The sequence below is a fragment of the Typopeltis vanoorti genome, chromosome 4, assembly GCF_054136105.1.
Source record: "Typopeltis vanoorti isolate ZY-2024b chromosome 4, IOZ_Tvanoo_1.0, whole genome shotgun sequence".
Classification (NCBI taxonomy): domain Eukaryota; kingdom Metazoa; phylum Arthropoda; class Arachnida; order Uropygi; family Thelyphonidae; genus Typopeltis; species Typopeltis vanoorti.
In genome coordinates this window covers 102,764,608-102,789,094 of record NC_143552.1, presented here as the reverse complement: position 1 = coordinate 102,789,094, position 24,487 = coordinate 102,764,608, and the positions used below count along the sequence as shown (strand labels likewise).

Genomic DNA, 24,487 nt, shown 5'->3' with positions numbered 1-24,487 from the left:
ATAAAGTATTCCCAAATAACAACAACTTGCAACTCTCCAAAAAAATGTCAATAAGCTTTTTCTATCTGCAACAAACACACAAGCACTGATGCGCTCCTGATCTCTCATATATGGAATCGATATAAAAATAATAAAAATAACAGGAATTTGTTAATTATAATAGTATACAGTTGACTCACTTAGAACCAGAAAAATAGTTGGATATGGTGAAAAGTGTATATAGTGAATTTCCTTTAGAATAAAAACGATGCTATGAAACTCTGGCTGGAATTTTCACTAGTCTGTTATAATGATAATTCACTGTATGTATGCATGGATTTATAACTATGATAAAATAATCTATAATTTTAATGAGAATGGTTATCAATAACTTGCCTGAAAGGATTTTTTTATACATGTTTTCCCAGTTGCTTTTGAAACAGAACAGTAACAATGCTTTTCTTTGAGACACTGAGAAAGTATATATATATATATATATATATACCTTAATATTTACCCATATACTGGCAGTTCTCTTCCTAAATCTTCACTCATGTTTGTCAAAATATCAACTATTCTAATTTAGATGCATAATACTCTTAGCCCACTGTTTCATCTGCCATGGTTCCAAGAATATATATATACGCATATATATATATATATATATATATATATATATATATATATATATATATATATATATATATATATATATATATCACTGCTTAAGCCTCAAACATGAATAATATCCACATTTTTAGTAACTTGGAAAGCGTCAAAACACTTTCACTTCCATGGAAATCACTTTTTTGTCTTATCTTATTAGTACTGCCACCTTTTTCACTGTTAGGCGACTTAACACTCATGATTAACAGAAACCAATTTAATACAAATTACAAATGAATTACACAAAACACAATACCTTAAAATTCAGGAGATCAAATTCCAGGTAAAGTAGAGATCTATCCTATCACAACAAGTAAGAAAAATAATCATTAGACAATCATAAAAAAGGTACATGTCATAATGTGACACCATTCACTATCACAATAACAATCAAACCTACAGCCAATTTGGTTTTTCTCATTTCATTAAATTAGCCCAATGGGAAGACCTCTACAAATCTTAACAGATTTGCAGAGTTCTTTAGAGTTTAAGTGTTGCTATTAAGGATCAAATTTCATCAAGTTGGGATGGAATTATGAGTTTGAATTGTTTTGCTAATAAAATTCGAATTATAAGCAAAAAAGAAAAAAAAAAATTTCATCATTCAGTCTTGAATGCATCTAGAGCCTAAGAATGATTTCACAACAGAAATTAAAGCTGATAATGTCCCAAAGTTTAAGCTTCTTGTATGCAGCTTACTAATTAAAAAAAAAAAAAAAAAATCCCACTGTTGTTTCTAAAAAGAGGATAACTTACTATGATACTGATGGAGCTTATTATGTCTTTACTCAAGGGTGAAAAGTCAATGAGGTTCTGCAACAACACTCATTACTCCTAGTAGATTTATACTGTTACAAAGGACTGCCAGGAAAAAGTGATGTAGACATGTTTGCCCACATCATCCTTTTTCAAGATTCATAACAAGTGATGAAATTTGAAGGAAAGCATGGACAAACCCAAATTTCTCTATTTTCTGCATCCCAGCATTATCATATCGGTACAGTGCACTAGAAGCATTAAGGATTAGTCAAAAGATCCTATTCATCTTATGAAAATTACACTATAAGTCTGAAAAAGATGTTTTTATGAGTGATGAGATGCCCAAAATAAATTTCTGTCACATGAAAGGCAACGGACATGGTATAATTTATTATGGAGAGCAAAAAAGTCAACTCTAATTTCTGGAATTATGTACTGAAGAAATAGTCACATAGATTTGATTTTTCAATTACAGAAAATCCACCCACACAAATGAATATATGTTAAAGATACCAAGCTATTTTAAACCTTTTTACTCCATTTCCCACGTAATGCAAGTCTAAGTGACCTGTAAAGTAGTATAAGATAGGCAACTCGTGGTAAAGTTGGAATAAGCTCTGATCACTATTCTTAATATTTATCCTTAATGCAAAGCCCATCTCCTTGAGATGTATGATGCAATGCATGAAAGGCAAGGGGCCACTACCCAGACTGGTTTCGACCTCTATTGAGGTCTCATAATTTAATATTTAATAAGGACCTTATTTAATAAGGTCAAAGCACCTTTTGGTAACATACTTATAAGCTCTGTATTACTTAACTTTGGTATTTCTAAGCCTGGCTCCCACTGATGAGACCTCAATAAAGGTCAAAACTGGTGTGGGTAGTGGCCCCTTGACTTTAATGCATAGCATCATACATCTCCTCAAGGAAATGGGCTTTGCATTAAGGGTAAATATTAAGAATAGTGATCAGAGCTTATTCCAACTTTACCAGGAGTTGCCTAGACTTCATTTAATATTAAACTTATAAAGATAACTTTTTTGGACACTGTATATCTATATGACGATTCTAATTTGTTTTTTCTTCCAGCCAAATATATTGAAACTAAAGTTTTGAACTGACAGCTTATCGTATTACAACTTCCTTCAGCAGCAGGGTTGCTTAGGTAAAGACATTGTGTAGAAACTTGTATTTTCACCGATGCTGAAATTCTTTCAGCATCAATCTGGTACTTAAGAGAAAAAAAAAGTTTCCTTAAGTGTCAGCACTAACAGCTTTCTTTATACAAGCTTTGATTAAATGAAATGACTTAGGTATTTTAGTGCCTAAGAATGAATTTCATAAGAATTATGTGCAAATACTATATTATCCTGTCAAGCTGTAATCTCTAAATTCTCCAAATATCAGAAGAAGACAATATCTCCATTCTCTTCCCTTCCTAAACATGTATCTGCAGTGAGTTAAGTACATGGATAATTTCTTTGTTAAACTTAAGTAGCCTACACGACACTAGATCAGACTCAGTAACTAAAGGAGGAATAAAAGTGGGGTGAAGTAGAGTCATTTATTTTATTTAAATTTCTATTTAAAAAAAAAAAAATCTCATGACTGAGGATGGTCACAGACATTGTAACAATAAGGCCATGACACAAAATGCCATAAAACTTAACTTTATTGATCTAAACCAGTTTTCATTACATTCCTTTACACAAGAACCACAATTAATGGATATACGAGGATGGTCTGAAAAGTTCCAGGCCTCAACCACAGATTAATTATTGAGTATCGTGAGGTTATAAAATTCTTTGTAAGAGAAGGTTTAATGCCAAAAGAAATTCATTCGAAGTTCATAAAAGTTTATGGGAACTCTTCTCCTTTGTTTTCGACAATTAAGAAATGGACTGCCGAGTTTAAACAGCCGTACCAGCCTTGAAGATGATCCAAGTGAAGGACATCCAAAAAAGTGTAACACCAGAAATCATTGATCAAGTGCACAATATGGTATTGGATGACCGGTGAGTTAAAGTGCGTGAAATTACTGAGACTATAGGCATTTCAAAAGAATGTATAGGATACATTTTGCATAAAGAATTGCAAATGAAAAAGTTTTGTGCAAAATGGGTGCTGTATTTTATTCTTGTTAAAATGCTTGGCGCATTTTAACAAGAATAAAATTGATTTTGTGTGTCGATTTATTACTATGGATGAGACTTGGATTCACAGTTACACAGCAGAATGCAAACAGCAGTCAAAACAGTGGACAGAAGCCAGTTGTTCAGCGCCAAAAAAGACAAAGTTGGTTCCATCAGCAGTAAAGGTCGTGGCATCAGTGTTTTGGGATGAACCAGGGAATATTATTCTGATCTTTTAACCAGACTAGATGAAAAAATTTGTGAGAAAACACTGGTTTGCAGAAGAAAAAAAAATCATCTTTCATCAGGACAATGCACCTGCCCACAAAGGTGTTTTGGCAATGGGAAAATTAAGGAACCTGCACTATGAATTGTTGGAATGTCCATCCTATTCCCCAGATTTGGCTCCCTCTGACCTCTATCTCTTCCCAAAACTAAAACTCTTCCTCGTTGGTCAGCGTTTTTCTTCGAATCAAGAGGTGATTGCAACAGTAGAGGGGTATTTTGCATATCTTACTGAGAACCAGGGACGGGATAATGGTACTGGAGCATCGCTGGAATAAATGTATTAGTTTTAAGGGAAATTATGTTTTAAAAATAAAAATAATTTTGAAATTACGAATCCCTTTTATCATTGTTAGGCCGAGAACTTTTCAGACCACTCTCGTATATATAATTAGAAATTTGTTGACCATTCTGTTACCTTACCATATCTATTGTGAACTTTCTCTATTATTTTGTAGTTCTTCCTTTTGAACTCTCAAAAGAAAAAAGAATATGCCATCTTTAAACCACATACAAACAGAGCACTATTTCAAATTATTTAAAATGTAAAAGTTTTAATCCAACAGGAGAAAAAAGAACAGAAATAGTAATTATTTTCAAACTAAAAATGAAAATAAGTAACATACCATTCTGAGCCTCTTGATTAATTCTACCTTCAGCTGCTGACAAATTTTGTAACTCTGTTTCTGATTTGTGCTTTTTATTTTCATCCTGATAATTTGAATCTGCTTTATGATCATTTTCTGAAGGAATAGAATGTTTTCTTTTTTTTGCTTGATTATTTAAATTCTGAAGATTTGAGTCTGAATTGGCACTTACACAATTTTGGTTATTTTTTATACTATCTGTTACACAATTTTGATTATTTTTTATACTATTTGTAACCTTCGATGCTTGCTCATTTTCTTTACTCTTTTCCTGAAACAAAAATCCATTCAGTACTTCACAGACTACGAAATAGTAACAATTGATTCAATATTACTTAATATATGCAATATCTGTATAAAAAACAATCATGCAATTTTAATGACATATCATTTTGTATATTCATATTTTCAGGAAATGGTCAAAATATTATGTATTCTCATATAAATGACTGTCTAGTTGGCTAACTGGCTAGGGTATCAGCTCTCTGTGAATTCGAATGCAGCTGTTTGAGACTGTCTTCAGGTAGGATATCAATTTCACACTGCCTGGCGTAAGACCACCAACAACTCATTTATTGGAAGCCTGAAGTGCCTTTATAAAAAAAAATCATCATTATCAAATTCCTGAAATATACCCTCAGTGCAGGGGGGGGTGTACAAGATCTTATGATAGTACTACATGAAAAGTTACATCATTAACATCCTATTAGCAATTTTCCTCCAGATTAACCTGCTATCTATCTACATTCCAATATTATCAGATCTTATCTTTAAAGGTACCTGTGGCATAACTATAAATAATAAATTACACGATAATCACAGTAATTAACTTTAGTGAAATAAAGGTACAAATATTTACTGAAACAGTACATCATCAGTGTAGACAACAAACAGTTCAAAGGAATGGAATACAAGTACATAACAGTCGGTGGATTACCAATTAAAAACTGTTGCCACGTGCTAGAAATTAATATTAATAAAATATTATTAAATAATTCTTAAAAACTATTTCTTTGATGGTTACATAAGATAAGAATCTCCCAAACGTTTGTGGGAGAGAGACAATCATTTCGATTCAAATTTGGCCAATGTAAAAGGGCTTTGCAACTTTCTTTGAAAAGGCATTCATATTTAAACTTGCATCTGTGGAGAAGATAAGTAACACTAAACACAATATCCCACTGAATATTGTGTTTAGTATCAACACTATGTTGTGCCAAACCAGACTTTTGAGGTTTCATGTATTTGATATAATACTGATGTTCCTTCATTCTTTTTTCCACAGAACGGCCTGTTTGTCCAAAGCATGTTAAATTACATTCACACAGTATCCGGTAAATGCCAGCTAACAATAGAGGTGCCAGTTTGTCTTTTGTAGATAGCAACGAGTGAGAAATTTTGTTGATAGGAAAATGTGGGAATGAGATGATACTTCTTCAAAATTCTGCCAATTGGGTCTGAGATGCCAGAAATATAAGGGATTGAACTCTGCGGTCTGTTGAAGAATCCTAAGGTGTTGAACATAGGAGTCAATTATCTGCTGGATTTGCTTAGGGTTGTAGCCATTAAATTCTATTAACTTTTTGATAGTGAAAAGTTCTTGTTGTAAGCTTGAGGGAGAGGACCACAATTTACGTGCTCTATTAATTAAAGACTTGATAACACCAATTTTTTGAGAGGTGTGATGAACAGACTTTTGATGAATGTATTTGCCAGTAAAGGTAGGTTTTCGATAAACACTGGTTGATAAATTACCAGAGGCTGTGCGTGTAAGAAGGATGTCCAAGAATGGTAAACTATCAGCCTTTTCTTTTTCCATGGTGAACTGATTATGTTCTCATCCATTCATTCCCAACTCTCTCTTTGGTTTTATGTTAATGATGTCTTTGCTATTTGGCCACATGCTGAAGAGGAACTTACTACATTCCTACAACAGATCAATAGCCTTCACCATGGAAAAAGAAAAGGCTGGTAGTTTACCATAAACAGGTGAGAAAGATCTCACCTGTTTTCATCTTCTTTGTTTAGGTAACACCTATTAAATCAGTCTGGTACTTATCAAATTCTTCTGCTAGTTCTATTTCTTTTCCAGTGATGCTCCTTATGTTGATGGTACTAATTGTGATTCTGCTGATGTTAAATTAGGGTTTGTTCGAGTAGCTGACTTTTTGCTGTTCACCCTTGTTCCCTAATGAAAACAATAAGGCCTTGTTTAACCAAGCAACATCTAAGCCAGCATGAAATTCTATTATGTTTTACCATCATTTTGAGTTATGATTTAAGCCAATAAGAATACAATTTGTTTGGGTAAATCCCAAATTGTGAGTGCATCCTTGTTTGTTCAATATCCAGGTAGATACCCAACAGGGGGGGGGGGGGGGTTGGACATCAGGTTAGAATCCATAGTCATTTGTCTGCATTCCCCAAAAAAGCCATGTGGAGTTCTCTGCCCAGTTATCCAGCCTTGACCCTTAAACACTCCCCCCCCCCCAAAAAAATATATCAGCAATATTATCATCGCATTCAAGGACTCACTAAAGGAGGACATACATCAAACGTTGTATACCTTTTCTTGAATTCATTTATACTACTACCTGCATTCACCACCTCTACAGAAAAGCCATTCTAATCACATACTACTCTGGCATAAAAATCTAGCTCCCTTTCTTGACTGTGTTCATTCTAAACTCCCATCCCCACCCTTCACAAAATTAGAAGCTCCATCTACTAGTAACCTATATGACTCTTTCAGAAGTTCCTATTATTCCCTCTCTTTCCACTGTTTGCAAGCGTCTACAGTCCATAAATTCTCAATCAATCATAACTTATACTCCACAGTCCTGATCCTCTTTAACTTTCTTCTTTGCAACTTTTACTGTATTTTTATTATGATGGAGACCAGATCTGTGCCTAATAGTCCAAGTGAGGCCATATGAAGGTTTGTAAAGAAGCAAAATGATGTCCTTGTCCTTATATACAATTCAGCATCACAATCTTCCCAGTTGCAATCTTTGCTATCTGACCCCTGAAATTCACCTTCCTATTTATTAAAGCTACAAGTTCCCTAGCCTGATCAATTTCTTCTAGCATAATCCAGTCAATATAATATACCATTGGATATCTCATCACACCAAAGTGCCTAACTTCACAATTACCAACATTGAACTGACAATTATCTTCACATACCAATAATTCTAGCTTATTCAAATTATACTGCAAATACTGCATGTCAGTCACATTCCTGATTACTCTGCCTTTCTTAACATCATCAAACTGTGTCTCCAATGAAATCCTTTCCAATGTCATTAATGCAAAGACAATAACAATGGATTAAAAACTGATTTAATCCATTGATGAAAATTTATATCGCAATTTCAATATTAGATCCAATCCTAATCAATCGTAAACTATATTTATGCTTTCATTGTTAATTTATAGCACACTGAAAAAATTGAATTCTATTGGCTGGCAGCTGTTCACGTGATGCGCAGCATACGTGCTCATGTGAATCCAGGCTATGAGTTTATAAATGCCTGCTACTATCAATCAGAGATCTCCGAAGCATGCCAGTGCGCCGAACATGATCCAACAACAAACTAGCAACATAATCTAGCTGTGAGAGAATCCCTTTTTTATTATTTTTTATTTGCAATAGTATCATGCACTGGTCTACAGTTTTGTGCATTTTTATAAAAATTGTTATTAATAATATATTTATTCACCCAGGCAATATCGCTTACTAAGACAACAAGAAAAAGAAAAATTGCTGATGAGGGGAGAAAATTTCAAGAGAAGCAAAAATTGAATTCTTCTGCACTGAAACAAAGGACAAAATTATGTGCATTATTTGTAACGAAACAATTAGTGTTGCTAAGAATATAATATAAAAAGGCACTATGATAAAATTTACAAAGAACAATATTCAAGTTTTGAGAGTAAACTGAGAGAAGAAAAATTAAAAAGTATGAAGAATTCACTTCAAAGTCAACAACAAATATTTTCAAATATTATGAAAGACAATGAATCAGCAGTGAGAGCCAGTTATGAAATCAACTATTTATTGGCAAAACATTCCAAACCTTTTAGTGATGATGGTTCCTTGGTTAAGGAGTGTATGATAAAAGCAGCTGAAAACACATGTCCCAAAAATGTGCAAGTATTTCGCAATATTTCTTTGTCTGGAAATACTGTGATCAAAAGAATAACCGAAATGGCAGATAATCTACATGACCAGTTGCAAGAAATACAGTGCTTTTCAGTTACACTTGATGAAAGTTTCAATATTCACGACATGGCTCGAGCTGCTCTGTTTCTTCGGGCTTGTGACGACAATATGAATATTAGAGTTCTTGGAAATGATCCTCATTAATGGAACCGCTAAAATGAAAGACATTTTTGACACTGTGTGGGGCATTTTGAAAAAATACTTCCTCTGAACATGCTCGTAGCTGTTCAGAGGTGACAAATGATGGTGCTCCAGCAATGACAGACAAAAATAAAGGTTTTGTATTAAGACTTGCAACAAAGTTAAAGGAAATGTATCCAGACATTTCAAAACTCCAATCTTCCCACTGCATTATTCATCAGCAGATCCTGTGTTCCAAAATATTGGAAATGAGCAGCGTACTCAAGCCTGTGACAAATACTGTGAGCTTCATCTGATCCAGAGGCCTCAATCACCACCAGTTTGTACAATTTCTTAAAGACTCGGAGAGTGAAGTTGAAGGGCTACCTTATTACACAGAGATTCATTTGTTATCTTGTCATAAGGTTCTAAAAAGCTTTTTTTTTTTTTAAGAGATCAAATTGTTCCTAAAAATGAAAAATCATGATGTTGCATTTCTTAATGATCAGATGTGTACAAGATCTAGCATTTAGCATTCTTAGTAGATATTACAGGACATTTGAACGATTTAAATGTCAGACTTCAGGGGAAAGATCAGTTAATAACATACATGTATGATGCACTGGCAACTTTTAGATGTAAATTGGTTTTGTTTAAAAATCATTTAAAAGAGAATATTCTAAATTATTTTCCTATGTGTGAACAGTTGAAAAGAATCAAAGTTTTACCTTTTCTCAATATTGTCCCAAACTAGAAAAGATTAAAGAATGTGATAGGCGATTTAAAGTTTTTAAGGAGCAAGAAGAAGTTTTTTCACTTTTTAATGGTCCTTTTTCCTTTAATTTCGAAAAAGCTCCTATTTGTATTCAAATGGAACTTATTGATTTTCAAAATGATTCCATTCTAAAGCAGAAATACCAAGAAGTTGGTGTTCCAAAAATATACAGTTATTTAGATCAAAAATCTCTGAAATAAAAAAAAAAAATTGCAAATATTCTATGTTATTTTGGAAGCACCTATTTATGCAAACAATTATTCTCATGTATGAAAGGTAACAAAACAGCCCACAGATCGAGACTAACTGACGTCAATCTTTTTGCATAATGAAAGTCAAATGCTCTCAATCTTTGAGTCCAAATTTTGGCAAGCTGGTTAACAATAAACATTGTCAAGTGTCGGGAAAATAATAAAATACTACAATTAAATTACTTAAAATTACTATAATTATATTATGCAAGTATATAAATTTTAACCCCAAAATATAGACCTCCCCCCAAGATAGAAATATTTTATTTCAACACAAACACAGAAAATCGCAAACTAATAGGAGGCTCTATAAATTTTTGCGATGGTTATTAATGAGACTTGATACTTTTTTTTACCCGAAATTAAATAAAATTTAATTTCGGTTTAATATTCATTTTTTTTTTTGAGTTGTCATAATCATTATACTATTATTTTATGTCTTGTGATGACTTAGAATAAATAAAATTTTCATTATTAATTTTCCAATTTATTTATACTCATTCTTTCACTTCTCTTCAATTCTAATTAGTGCAGGTTTTTTAGTCGAATATTTTTTTTGCAGCCCACTTCAGATACACTTTTATGACAAATGGCTTGCAGTCCAAATTGAGTTTGACACTCCTGATATAAATGGTAAACAAAAGTGGAGATACTTGTATACTCAACAAAAGTCCCATTTACACCATATGCTTGTAATATTTTGAACACCTTTTCTCTTGGCACCTTGTCATATGCCTTTTCCAGGTCTACAGAAATTAAACATGGATCCTTGTTTTATTCCCATGATTTCTCAACTATTTGTCTTAAAGTGAAAATCTGATTCTGACAACATGTATTTGGTCTGAACCCAGCACTCAGTTTGTTCTTCTCTGTGTCCCCCCCCCCCACAAATTTTTTTAGTCTTTTCTCAAGTCTGCTTGCATCAATCTTACCCACAGAACACTCAATCTTAGTAGGGAAATTCCTCTGTAATTCTCACATTCAGTTTTATTTCCATTTTATAGATGGATACTATATGAGCTCTACTCTAGTCATCTGGAATTCTACTCCCTGACTAAGCCTTCTGAATTATGCAGCAGTAAAAGTTTTACAATGGTTACAATAATTTGAGCATTTCTGATCGAATATCACCTACTCCACCTGACTTTCCACATTTCAAGTATTTGATGGCATCCTCTTATGTAAAAGCATTCCATACTATATCCTGTCAAAGCCTTATCAAAGTCCAATGGTAGCAGAGTATATCCATTCCCTCCTGCTTAAATATACCATTACAAAATGTGAGCAAGTTACTTAAACATCACCTTCTTTAGCAAACTCATGTTTGTTACAAGACTCTCTGTCAGTCATTTCTGTATGAAAGTCTTCACTAACTTTTTCAAAATCTTCACTACTTCAGAGATACCGATGTTGTGTCCCAATTTATGATTTTTATTCTATCTAGTGAAATTCTGCTTATCTATATTCATCTTTTATCTATGTACGAGATATCACCCCAAAATACAAATATTTAAACTATTTCCCCCCTTAGTGTCCTTAATATTTATATTATACTGCACCTTTTGGGACATTTAGTTTGAGATATTAAATACAAAAACAAGGAGAAAGTACTAAAATATGTCTGAATGTGAAACAATATTGCAGTCGTGACACTTTATCTCGTTTTATAACACATTAATTTCCCACGTGATTAGGTTCGTACGTTTTTCAAGTGGTGCATTGGGCAGCAATTTCAGACAACTGTTTTATCAATGAACAAAGGTTTATTAATCTCATTAGCATGGTACAATTCAATTTCTAATATAATTCAATTCAACACTAAGAAAACATTTACAAAATAACATTAGCTTATCACAAATAACTTGGCTATGATCCTATATGGGTATTACGATCATGCCGCCATAACAAATTCGACACATAAAATCATATGTATAATCCCAGATCTAATTAACATCTTAGTTGACCCTATATCAGTCTGAATATATGCTATATGCTGTAGCACATGGACATATATGATCAATTCACTCTATTTAACTATCCAAAACTATGCAGATTAACTTATCCTTTCACTATACTAACACATAACTTTGACATTTAAAGTTTCCTATATGTTACAATACACATGCATAATTCTCAGGACACGTAATTACTTATATAATATTAATATTAGCAAACATACTTTCATTATAATCAGTCGTGTACTAAAGTCCTAGTATAATTTTCCTTAGTCTCTTCAATAGTTCAGTAATAGAATAATGATAACAATTACAGACGATTTTTACTCAACACAAGATTTTTACAGTACCTTTTTGTCTCGAGTTTTCTATATTGGCCTCTACCTTTTTCCGATTGTACTATCCTGGTATGATCACTCCTATAATCTGTTACTCCTAAGTTCTTTTGGCATTGAACTGTGCTTATGCGATCTTTACTTTTCGTAGTTGAATTAATAACACACTTTACATCTATACCATGGCTGTGAAACTCGCCACGTGGACATCGATTTCTCTTTACAGATTTCCCTTTCTCGTAGTTGTCACTGGATCACTTAGACAATACCTTCTTTCCTTTGGCTAAATGGCATTCTTCGTTTCTTACCATAGGAAATACGGAATCGAAATCCCGCTCACTTTTGTTTCCTTGTTGTGACGACAGAGATATAACTCCAATCCTGCCACTCAGGAAAACCGCGTGAAAACCTATATGAAGGAGCTCACGAAGAAAGTATCTGGGAAAAAAACCAAAAGCCTTGTGGGGGGTGGGGGGTTTCTAACCCTTTTATATCTTGCCTTCTAACTGTACCTTCTTTAATTTCTTTTCTCCACCCCTTACTTGATTTGACTTCACCGACCAATTAGGGTGGCATTTTTCTGCCAAACATCCTTTGGTCGGCGAGCCCATGACGATGTCTAAATCCGGGAATTGACCCTGAGCGATGGTCTGTTGTTTTTCTTTTGCTAGCCTCTAATTTAATCCCCCTTCCAAAATTTTTCTATGAATTTACTTAATATTTTAATCTCTAGCCTCTCACATACAATTTCTTATGACTAATCCTTTTCTGTCTTACTTAGCTGAAAAAAAATTTTTTTTTTATATCATATCTGTAATACATTCCTTCTTTTATTATTTAGTTTAACACTTTTTTTTTTTTTTTTATATTTTACTTGGATGCAAGAATATTTCTCTTTCTTTTAAATAATTCATCTATTAGTTTTTATACAGGGGTTTTATTTTATTTGCTCTTCATGTTACACCATGATAACTGAGAATTCTACATTCTTAAGGTATCAGGGTGTAACACCGATAGATCTAATTAGTCTTTTTGCCACCCTTGTTGAATGGGATTATTATAAATTCTTGGAATCTTTCCTCTGATTAAATTCATTATACAGCCAGTTCATCTGAACACTCTTTTAGCATCAGTACTAATATTCTATATGCTTTTATTGCTGAATTCAGCAAGGGATTCTTAAGAAAAAGATTTCTTGCTTAATAAGACGGCTCATCCATTTCACTCCTGCCCTATTTTTCTTTAAGCTCTAGGAAAACATTCCAATACTGCATTATTGAGGTATTTTTTTAATAATACTTCACATGCACTACTGATATCCTCCCTGTCTAACAACTGACACCATGGAACCAAACTAGTATTCTCCTTAGATGGTCATAATATAGTGGGTAAATATACAGATGTTCTGAATGGAATATCCATATACTTAGCTAATTCTCTGGGCAGGATAGAATGATCACTGTCACAAACTAGAGGCATAACAGTCACGTCTTTGTTGGATAGTAACTAACCAAAACATGCAATTATGACAAGTCAACAAAGGAGCATAGAACCACTGGACACTAAAGAAAGCATGTATTCAGTAATGAACCCTTAGTTCTTATTATTCACATAGATGGAAGGACAAGTGCATAACAAGAAAAATTAGTTTTCCTTAAATCCCTTAATATCCATAGAATAAGGATTAAAATGGCATAGCTTCAATGAATGTTGACTACTTATTCTGCATATTAATGATTATTCCAACAGGATGTGTCACATCACAAGAATCCAGGAATAGTTACAGGCATATGACACAACTTTACCTTAACCTCCCTCAAAGCTCTAGCTCTCAATTTCATTGAGTAAATCACATGCAATTCAGAGTCTTTTGTTCCAGGAAAGCATTTTAGTCTTTAGTTATTTTGTCTACTGAGTGATGTACAACTTATTAGAATAGAAAATGTTTATTTAATTTGCATATCTTGTTGTGTATGTCTTCAAATTAGATATTATTATTAGACCTTCAGGAAGTTAAGGATTCATCACCAGCTGTCATACCTTTTCTTAAATTCATTCACACTTGATGCACTCACTACTTCAACAGGAAAACTGTTCTACTCATGGCTCTATGAGAAAAAAAAATGTAGCTCTTACTCCTTTCTTAACTGCACCCAAACTTAACTTTCATATAATGAAAATTTTATCAACCAATATTCTATAATATCCTCTCAAAGGTTTAGACCTCTAAAAAATCATCCCTCTTTCTTCTCTGTCTACCAGTGTCTGCAGCCCACATACTCTCAATCTATCCTCATAAGCTACATTCCACAATCCCAATATCATCTGGGAGAACTCTTCTTTACAACCTATCCACATCTTCTTTATCACTTTGGAATGCAGAAGACTAAATCGACACACAGCAGTCTAGGTGAGGTCGTATCAAGGCCTATTAAAGAGGCAAAATGACTTCCATAACCTTACATTTCATTTTAACATCACAATTATCCTGAGTTGTATTTGCAATTTTTGTTATGTGACTTTTGAACTTTAACTTTCTATTCACCATAACTCCAAGATCTCTAGCCTCATCAGTTTCTCCAAGCATAATCCCACCAATATAATATGCTGTCAGATATATCATGCCAAAGTTCATAATTTCTTTTCATACTCCAACTTTGCTTTCCATACAATACTCATATACCTTTTCTGGCCTCAGCTTTATATATTTTATAACTCCTCTCACTTTTATTCTCATGATATTCCTTCTGCATCTTCTCCTTATGGATCTCGTTTAATGAGACAGCACTTTCACTCCCATTCTATTTGTTCTTCGAACTCTAACAACACATTCAGATACCTCATAATTTAAGCATCTTCTCAAAGTTTCCCACGCACTGCTAATAACTTTCTCATTAAACAAATGATACCAGTGAATCAAAGATAGTAATCTGAGTTTGTTGTAATTTTCAGAATTGTAGTTCAGCATACATCCTGTCCTGATTGGAACATTCAGATAGTTGGCCACTTCCCAATTCAGTATGGCAAAATAGTCACATCCTTAACTGAGACACCTTCTGATGTTATGATCAAATCTAAAACTCTCTATATTCAATGTTAAATGCAAATAGGGGGGAGAGAAAGTATTAACAGATATTTCTAAATGAATAACTGTTATACATCTAGTGAACATAAACAAGATGTTGAATATGGTTTCAACATGTCAATATGTCATGTACATAGTACAATGAGTAGGCAACTGCTCACACAGACTAATTCAATAATATGTAGGTCTCTAATATACTCATTTTGCCAGCCTCTTTAAATCTGCAAAAATAAGTAAATTCTACATATAGAATGTTTCTAAGTTGCCAAAGTACTTGATGCTTTCCTTTGATTGTTAATATTAATATAACTGTCAGACATAATTAAGTGACTATATATGTAAATTACATAATGAAATAAAGAATCTAATATGACTCACAATATTTCATGATGTGTCTCATATGACGTCATCAGAGTGAAACGTACAAGTCACGTGGGTAATATTAGGACCATGGGAACATAGAACTTAAGTCGTTAACAAAGTAAGCAAACCTAGCTAAAAGGCCAGAAGAGCATAGCTACTTTTAAGATAAGGGGTATGGCATAGATCAGTTTTAACAATAAAATTACTATGTTTAACTTTACTACTAACATTAAATTATATTTAATGTTAGTAGTACACACACACACAGATATGGGAATATCTGTGTGTGTGTACAGGTAATGGACAAAAAAATAGAAACACTGAGCTATCAGGTGGCGTTATCGGTGGTTGCAATGCAGTGTCTACGAGGTACCAAACAATGAAGTTGATATACATGCAAACTCCTGACATTCCTAGGCAAACGAAGACCTGTCATCGTTTATTGCATGTTAGAATGGAATCTAGAGAGGACCCCAGTGACGATGAAAGGGGAGTGATTGTTGGAGCCAGCCTGGCACGTGCATCTGTGACAAAAACAGCTGAAATTGCACATGTTAGTCGAGGAACAGTTTCTAAGGTTATGTCAGCATGGCAGTCCATCATCAGCAAAATGCAATAGTGGACGAAAGTGATTACTGCAAAAGAGGAGGACATTTGAGCTTTAGTGCACTATACCATGAAAAATAGGCAGGCTACTGCTGAGCAACTGTATGAAAAATTCAACACTAATCATGAGAAACCCATTTCAACAAAAACTCTGCACCAGGAACTATAGAGTTGGATATCATGGTAGAGATGCCTTACACAAGCCTGTGATCACTCCCATCAATGCACATCCAACAGTGCAAAGATCACAGGCAGTGGACTACCTAACAGTTGAGAAATGTGATATGGTTCAATGAATCCACGTTCACACTTTTTGCTGCAAATGCACGAATGTGTGTGTGTTGGGTCAGCCAAAGAAAGCTTATTAGGGTGGTTTTTTCCAACTATGAAAGGTTTTGGGGGGGTTCTATAATGGTCTGGGGGGTCATTCTCATGGCATGGTTTGAGTCCACTTGTATTGAAAGGCAAAGTGGATGGTGCATGTTATCTTTCAATCATAAGTGATCAACTTCATCACATGTTGATATACTTTTCACCTATGCAGCCAGACACGTTTCAACAAGATATAATTCCTATTCATCGAGCAAACGTGGTCATCCAATGGCTTGCAGAATACGAAGGTGAGATGTCCTGTCCATCATGGCCATCCCAATAGCCAGACTTACAAGGGTGGTCTGAAAAGGTCTCGGCCTGGACTTTAGATGGCAACACTAGCGACATGTTTTTTTTTTTTTTTAAGGTGGTACATCTGCCATAAGCATCCATGTAAAACTGCAAGTCATTCTATAAAGTAGGTTGTTTTATACAGCTGTCCGAAGCAAAATTGTTGTCTGTATCCTTTGAAATGAATAAAATTGAGCATCATGTGGTTATAAAATTCTTTGTAAAAGAAGGTTTAACACCAAAAGAAATTCATTCGAAGTTTATAAACGTTTTTAAGCACACTTCTCCTTCGTTTTCAACAATTAAAAAATGGGCTGCCAAGTTTAAACATGACCGTGCCAGCCTTGAAGATGGTCCACGCGAAGGACCATCCTAAAAATGTCCAAAAAGTTTAACACCACCAGAAATCATTGATCAAGTGTACGATATGGTATTGGATGACTGGCGTGTCAAATTGCATGAAATTACTGAGACTATAGGCATTTCAAAAGATCGTGTAGGATACATTTTGCATGAAGAATTGCAAATGAAAAAGCTTTACTCAAAATGGGTACCACCCAGATTAAAAAAAGCCCCCCAAATTAAAATCTCTGAACAGTGCTTGGAGCGTTTTAAAAAGAATAAAATTGATTTTGTGCATCGATTTATTACTATGGATGAGACTTGGATTCACCATTACACACCAGAATCCAAATAGCAGTGAAACAGTGGACAGAAGCTGGTTATTCAGTGCCAAACAAGACAAAGTCAGTTCCATCAGCAGGAAAGGGCATGGCATCGATGTTTTGGGATGTTAAAGGCATTTTTTTTATTAATTATCTCAAAAAGGGTAAAACAGTAAACAGGGAATATTATTCCGATCTTTTAACCAGACTAGATGAAAAAAATTCATGAGAAAAGACCTGGTTTGCAGAAGAAAAAAAACATCTTTCATCAAGACAATGCACCTGCCCACAAAGGTGTTTTGGCAATGGGAAAATTAAGGGATCTGCACTATGAATTGTTGGAACATCCACCCTATTCCCCAGATTTGGCTCCCTCTGACTTCCATCTCTTCCCAAAACTAAAACTCTTCCTTACTGGTCAGTGTTTTTTTTCGAATCAAGAGATGATTGCAGATCTTACTCAGAACCATACAGGGACAGGATAATGGCACTGGAGCATCGCTGGAATAAATGTATTAGGCTTAAGGGAGATTATGTCGAAAAATAAAAATAATTTTGATATTATAAATGTTTTTTCATTGTTAGGTCGAGAACCCTTCAGACCACCCTCTTAAATCCTATAGAACAGTGTTTCTCAACCTGTGGTCCACGATGATGGGACAAGTGGTCTGCAGGAAGACTTAAATTGAATAAATAAATATATATTTTTTAATTATCCAAACAAAACAAATTAAAATTGAATAAGTAAAAAAATTACTGAAATAAAATGGATACTTAAAAAACCAACAAATAGCAGCAGAATGAATAGTAATAAAAAAGTGAAGTGAACAACAATATGGGTTTGCAGGTTGAGAAACAGTGTTTCTCAACCTTTGGTCCACGATGATGGGACAAGTGGTCTGCAGGAAGACTTAAATTGAATAAATAAATATATATTTTTTAATTATCCAAACAAAACAAATTAAAATTGAATAAGTAAAAAAATTACTGAAATAAAATGGATACTTAAAAAACCAACAAATAGCAGCAGAATGACGAGTAATAAAAAAGTGAAGTGAACAACAATATGGGTTTAATGTTTCTGCCTTCCCTTGCTGTTTTATCAGAAATGAAGTAAACGTGTTATTCACATTTCAACCAATTTTTTGTTGTTTATTGATTTTTATTATTGATGGTTTTGCTCCTTTAATCAAAGCTCAGTATATCTTCAGAAGTGCTAAGTGATACTTGGGCAAAGTGTGTTGTGAGTTAACCCTAGTATTTATATATTTTTCAGAAAGGTTTTTTAATAATGGAAAAGTGCTTAGAACTAGGGCTTTGAAAAGAAAAGCAAATGAAGCAGGTGATGCTAACCCTAATTGTAATACACGTGTTGTAGCGGTCAGTAAATCTGATACTATTAAAGTAGAAGAAACAAGCAGGTCAAAGAAAAAAATACAGTAGGAAATATAACAGTTCATATTTGGAATTCGGATTTACTTGGAGATGAAAGTGAAAAGAAACCTCAATGTGTTTTGTGTTATGATGAGTTGTCGAATGAGTGCATGAAACCTGCGAACCTCCGATGGCATTTAGAAACTAAACATTGTGATATGAAAAATAAGCCAATCAAATTTTTTTCAGCGACACTTAGGGACATTAAATTATGGGAAAGATATAGTTTCGGCCATGGGTTCGATTAATAGCAATGCAGTGGAAGCATCCTGTCTCTTAAGGTTGTGCACAGCGAAAACAGGAAAACCTTATTCTATCATGGAAAATTTACTACTTCCAGCTATAAAAGATGTGGTAAAAACTATGTGTGGCAACAAGTTACTAAAAGATGTTGATTTAACTCCTCTTTCAATGACACTGTAGGTCATAGAATTAATGATATTGCAGGTAACGTAGAATCTCAGTGAATTGAAAGAGTTAAGAAGAGCCCTTATTATGCGTTCTGTAACATCAGTAGACGAGACTACTGATGTTACAGATGATGAACAGTTAATATGCTACATAAAATATGCACATGATAACATTCATGACGATATTCTGTTTTGTAGAGATTTGAAGAAATATTTCACACTCTCAATAATTACATAATACACAAAGGGACCCAGTGGGAAAAATGCATGGGCTTCTGTTCAGATGAAGCTCACGTCCTTACAGGCAGGCATAGTGGAGTTTTTCCTAAGGTCAAGAAAGTAGCTCCGAATATGAATTGGGTGCATTGTTTCATACATAGGGAAGTGTTAGCCTCTAAAGGAATGCCACCAGAATTTAAAACTGTGCTATACAATGCTGCAAAGCTAGTTAATTTTATTAATGCTCGACCGTTAAATAACAGGTTATTTTCAGTACTCTGCGATGAAATGGGCAGTGAATATATACAACTTTTGCTTCATTCTGAAATTCGCTGGCTTTCCAGGGGCAACGTACTAACAAGCTTATTTCAATTAAGGCATGAAAACGGAGAAACCTTATTGTAAATGAACATAATTCTGATTTTGAATCCCTCCTTGTTGACGAAGCATGGTTATCAACATTGTCCTATCTTTCAGACATTTTTTCGAAATTAAATTTCTCCCTTCAGGGAAATTCTTTAACTGTTCTTGATGCCTACAACAAAAGAAAGGCATATGAGAAAAAACTGGTGTTATGGATTGGGTAAAAGTATTTTGTAAAATAATTTTGTAAAAGACAGGCAATTTGCACCTTTTCCAACACTGGAATCCTTTTTAGTGGAAAATGATATTTTTGTTGATTCTGAGTTCCTGGAAAGGGTTTCTGACCACCTCAAAACACTGAAATAGAATTTCGAAACATATTTTCTGAATAACTTTTAGAAGAAATTTATAAGCTGCCGTAACACAATTGGAAGAACATTGCGTCCTTCGATTGGAAAAGACCTGGGTTCGATTCTCATCATGATGAGAGGAGTCCTTATATGGGCTTTTTCAATTGAAGGCAAGTTAGCCGATCTCATATGGTGGTAGTAGGGTTTTTTCTCCTGGAAACTCAGGTTTTTCATCCGTCTGTAAATTGCGTTTGTTTTAAAAGCCAATTTGTCTGTAAGTTTTACAGACAAATTGGCCTTTAGAACACACGCAATTTACAGACAAAAAAATACTGTTATTGGTGATGATGGGCGACAGATGGCGTTGATTGTCATAATTGGAGAGGATGAGATGTATTTAGCAAAGTAGAGTGTTGTGCCTTCCCACTATTAATGGACACTACCTGGAGTTTTTGTGTAATAATAATAAGAAGAAATTTCTGTGGGTTCGCAATCCATTTCAGGCTCACAGTCATGAGAACAACCTTTCATTATCGAAAACAGAACAGCTAATTGAGCTTTCAAGTGATGGGCTTAAAATGCAATTCCATGATCTTGGTTTGGCTCGATTCTGAATCTTGCTTCAGTGAGAAGTGAACTTCCCGAATTAACTGAAGAAGCATTGAAAATCGTCATGCAGTTTTCTACAACCTATCTTTGTGAGAAAGGATTTTCATCACTCCTTCAAATAAAAACAAAATACAGACATCGTCTTAGTGTGTGTGTGCCGATCTTCGACTCAAGTTGACCAATATTGAGCCAAATATCCAGTAACTCTGCAAGGGCCGAGAAGCTCAACCATCTCATTAAAAGTAATATTGCTACTATCAGGCTGCAGTAACATAATTATATCATATTATTTATTTAATAAAAAAAATTTTGTTCTATCTTTCAGACATTTTTTCGAAATTAAATGAACTAAATCTCTCCCTTCAGGGAAACTGTTTACAATAAATAAGAAATTCTCAACAAATAAAAATTAAAACTTTGTTCATGATGATACACTTTTAATCGTTTATTTGCAATTTAATTAATTATGTTTCCATATATATTCAAAACATGCTTTTAGATTTATTATGTTATAAACGGCACAGTTTTTCCCAAATGTTGGTAATCCCCATATAGGCTTTTTAAAAAAATTACATAACTTAGTGGTCCATAGAATTGTTTTAGGCATTTTACTGGTCCTTGGGTTTAGAAAGGTTGAGGAACACTGCTATAGAACATTAATGGGACATTTTGGAGTGAGCTCTCATGCAATGTTTCCCACCTCCAAAGAATAAAGGTGAACCGATCCAGTTTCTGTCAGGTGTAAATGGTGTAAAATTCCTCCTGTTAAATTCCAAGCACCGAACAGTTGCTCTCTCAAAAAAAAGGCTATATAAGATGCCTACAGCGGACCAACACCATATTAATCGGGCGTGCTGCTGTTTCCATTTTATTTGTCCATTACTTGTATATGTAATAATAATCACTTTGTGTACTCATCGTGACAAATACATATTGCATATCACCCATAATCTGGGCATCAAATTGCAATACATATGTCATGAATACACAAAAATTATTATTATTGTAGGATATCTGGAATAAAATTCACATATCCCACAAATTATAAATATAAAAGTTTAAATTTATGAAGAGATAATTTTTTATCGTCATTAATGTATATAAGATTTATTTCAGTTAAAGCTGAAGGGAACTTTGTTTTCCAGTTCATATAGAAATGGGTCCAATAAAGTGTGATTATTTAGGATTCTCAGTCTGATAAGCAATTTCCAACAGATGATATCGTTTTAGTTATCTCTTCAGACACTTTCACATAGAAGGCAAAGTTGTAAAACCTTATGAACAAAATTGTTCATAAGGTTTTATGTAGTTTATTCAGAGGAGTTTGCTGCTAATTTCATACAGAGTGTGAAGTTACAGAAATGTCTTGTATGAAGAAAAGTTTTTTCAGTGTTCTGCAATTCAAGATGTAGGAAGAAGTTGAATGACATATGTTAGTCTTTCTCTTGTGTGAATTCAAGAAGGAGTAAGTTTTTTATAGGAAGCACAAAACTGAAATTCAAAAGGATGATAACTGTTGGCTTATAAAAACTGAAGGGGGAGCTGCATAATTAAAGTGCTTTTCATGTTCTTTGAAGTTGTAACCCGACTAATACATTGGCAGCTGCATAGTTAAGTAGTAGTTTTGATGCTGCATATATTTGTATTTTTTTTGTAAATTTAAGATTTTTAACTTGGTTATAACATCTGTGATGACTCAATCCCTTAATGGGTTTAATGAAAATGTTTTATTCTGTTATGTATTTCCACATTTAGTTTGTCATCTTCACAATGTTCTCCATTGAAAATATAGTTGAGTTTTCCATGTTCCTGAGTATTTTTATAGGTTTTCTTTTTACCACTAATTTCGTGCCAAAATTGCAGATTTGGTACCAGTAATTACAGTGAATTTAAGACTACATCACATGCATAAAGAAAAGAACTAAGTTTGATATTTCTGATTCTAATATCAGATTGTTTTTGCCAGGGAACCAAGGTGAACAGCAAAAAGTCAGCTACTGGAACAAATTTGAAAACACACCCCAACTCAACATCACCACAGTTAAAGATCAGTATTATCAACATAAGAAGCTTGAATGGCGAAGAAATGGAGCTAGCTGAGGAATTAGATAAGTACCAGATCGACATAACAGGGGTGACTGAAACAAAAAAGACAAAAACTGGTGAGATCTTTTTGAGCAATAAATACAAAATGTTATATTCAGGCAATGACAATCAAGGAAAAGAGGAGTAGCCATAGTATTCATTACTAAATACGAGGCTAATCTTCTTGAATGGCAGGCAATTTCAAGTAGAGTGATGTGGGCAAATATGAGAATGGGGAAACTGGACAATGAGACTTATTTGTGCCTATGGTCCCACAGAAGATTCTACTAAGGTAGAAGTGGAGAAATTTTTTGATGCTTTAGAGAAAGCAACTGACACAATGAAAAAGGAAAAGTTGGTCCTTGTTAGGGATCTAAATAGAGTAGAAAATGATTGTCAGACATACAAAAATATTTTGGGAAATGGAGAAAAGAGCAAAGCTAATAATAATGGCAAATACCTGTTGAATTTCTGCTCAGGACATGAACTGGTCATTACTAACACCATGTTCCAACATAAAAATGTGCACAAATTCACATGGAGAGAAGAGGCAAGGAATAAAAAAAGTCTCACTGACTATGTTATTGTTGATAGTGATGTTTTCCTCCTGGTGCAGGACACCAGAGTGTACAAAGGATTTGAAATCAGAAGCGATCACTATTTAGTCTTGAGCAGGATAAAATTGAATTTCATATTGAAAAGAATGACATGTAAGAAAGTTTTAAAGAGAATAAAAGTTGAGCAGCTCTCAGATGAGAACTGTAGACTAAAATACACAAATATTATTGAAGAAAAAATGAAAGAGTTTGAGAACAGGAACCAAACCTTGGAGATTCAGTTGCAAGCCTTGAAGAAAACTCTGATTGATTCAGAGATAGAGGCGTGTGGTGAGGTCGTCTGCAAGGATGGAAAAATCAGAACTGCATAGTAGACACAGGAAGTTAGAGAGGCAGTGAAGGAAAAGAAGAGAGCATATCAAAAGTTCCTGGAAAATAAATCAGCTTGTGCTCTTAGAGAATACAGAGACAAATGTAAGAAAACTAAACACTTTGTAAAACTAGCTAAACAAAAGTCATGGGAGGACTTTTGGCAAGAACATAGAAAATAAATATCAAGAAGGTGACAAAATATTCTGGAGATTGTTGAAGAGCTTACAAATGGAGGAAAGAGTGCTATAAAAGGAGTTAGAGATGATAAAGATGACATGGAAACCGGGGAAAAAGATATCCTTGCAGTATGGAGTAATTACTTCGAAAAATTGCTAAATGAAACAAGCAACAATAGTACAGTGGTAAAAAAACACTCAACAGCCGTACAGTCAGGAATACATATCCATACTTAAAGTAGAAAAGGCCATCAAAGGCTTGAAATGTGGAAAGGCAGCAGGAGTAGATGATATTCGACCAGAAATGCTGAAGTATGGTGGTATAAAAGTCTTACAGTGGCTGCACTGCATAGTTTCAGAAAGCCTGGACAGAGGGGAAAATTCCTGATGATTGGAGT

General features: G+C 34.0%; 1 protein-coding gene across 2 annotated transcripts in view; it reads right to left on the bottom strand.

Moving 5' to 3' along the window:
* Nucleotides 1-24,487, bottom strand: part of LOC150107562 (cell growth-regulating nucleolar protein) — a 74,384-nt gene that overhangs the window by 16,589 nt on the left and 33,308 nt on the right. The window contains exons 6-7 of one of the 2 annotated variants that reach the window (XM_090391387.1): nt 4,451-4,742; nt 902-946 (exon numbers count right to left, since the gene is read on the bottom strand). In XM_090391387.1, the coding sequence (XP_090247513.1) occupies nt 942-946; nt 4,451-4,742 (297 nt within the window). In that variant the 3' untranslated portion in view covers nt 902-941. The remainder of the gene's footprint in view (nt 1-901; nt 947-4,450; nt 4,743-24,487) is intronic. The other variant, XM_090391386.1, reaches the window with a different exon arrangement.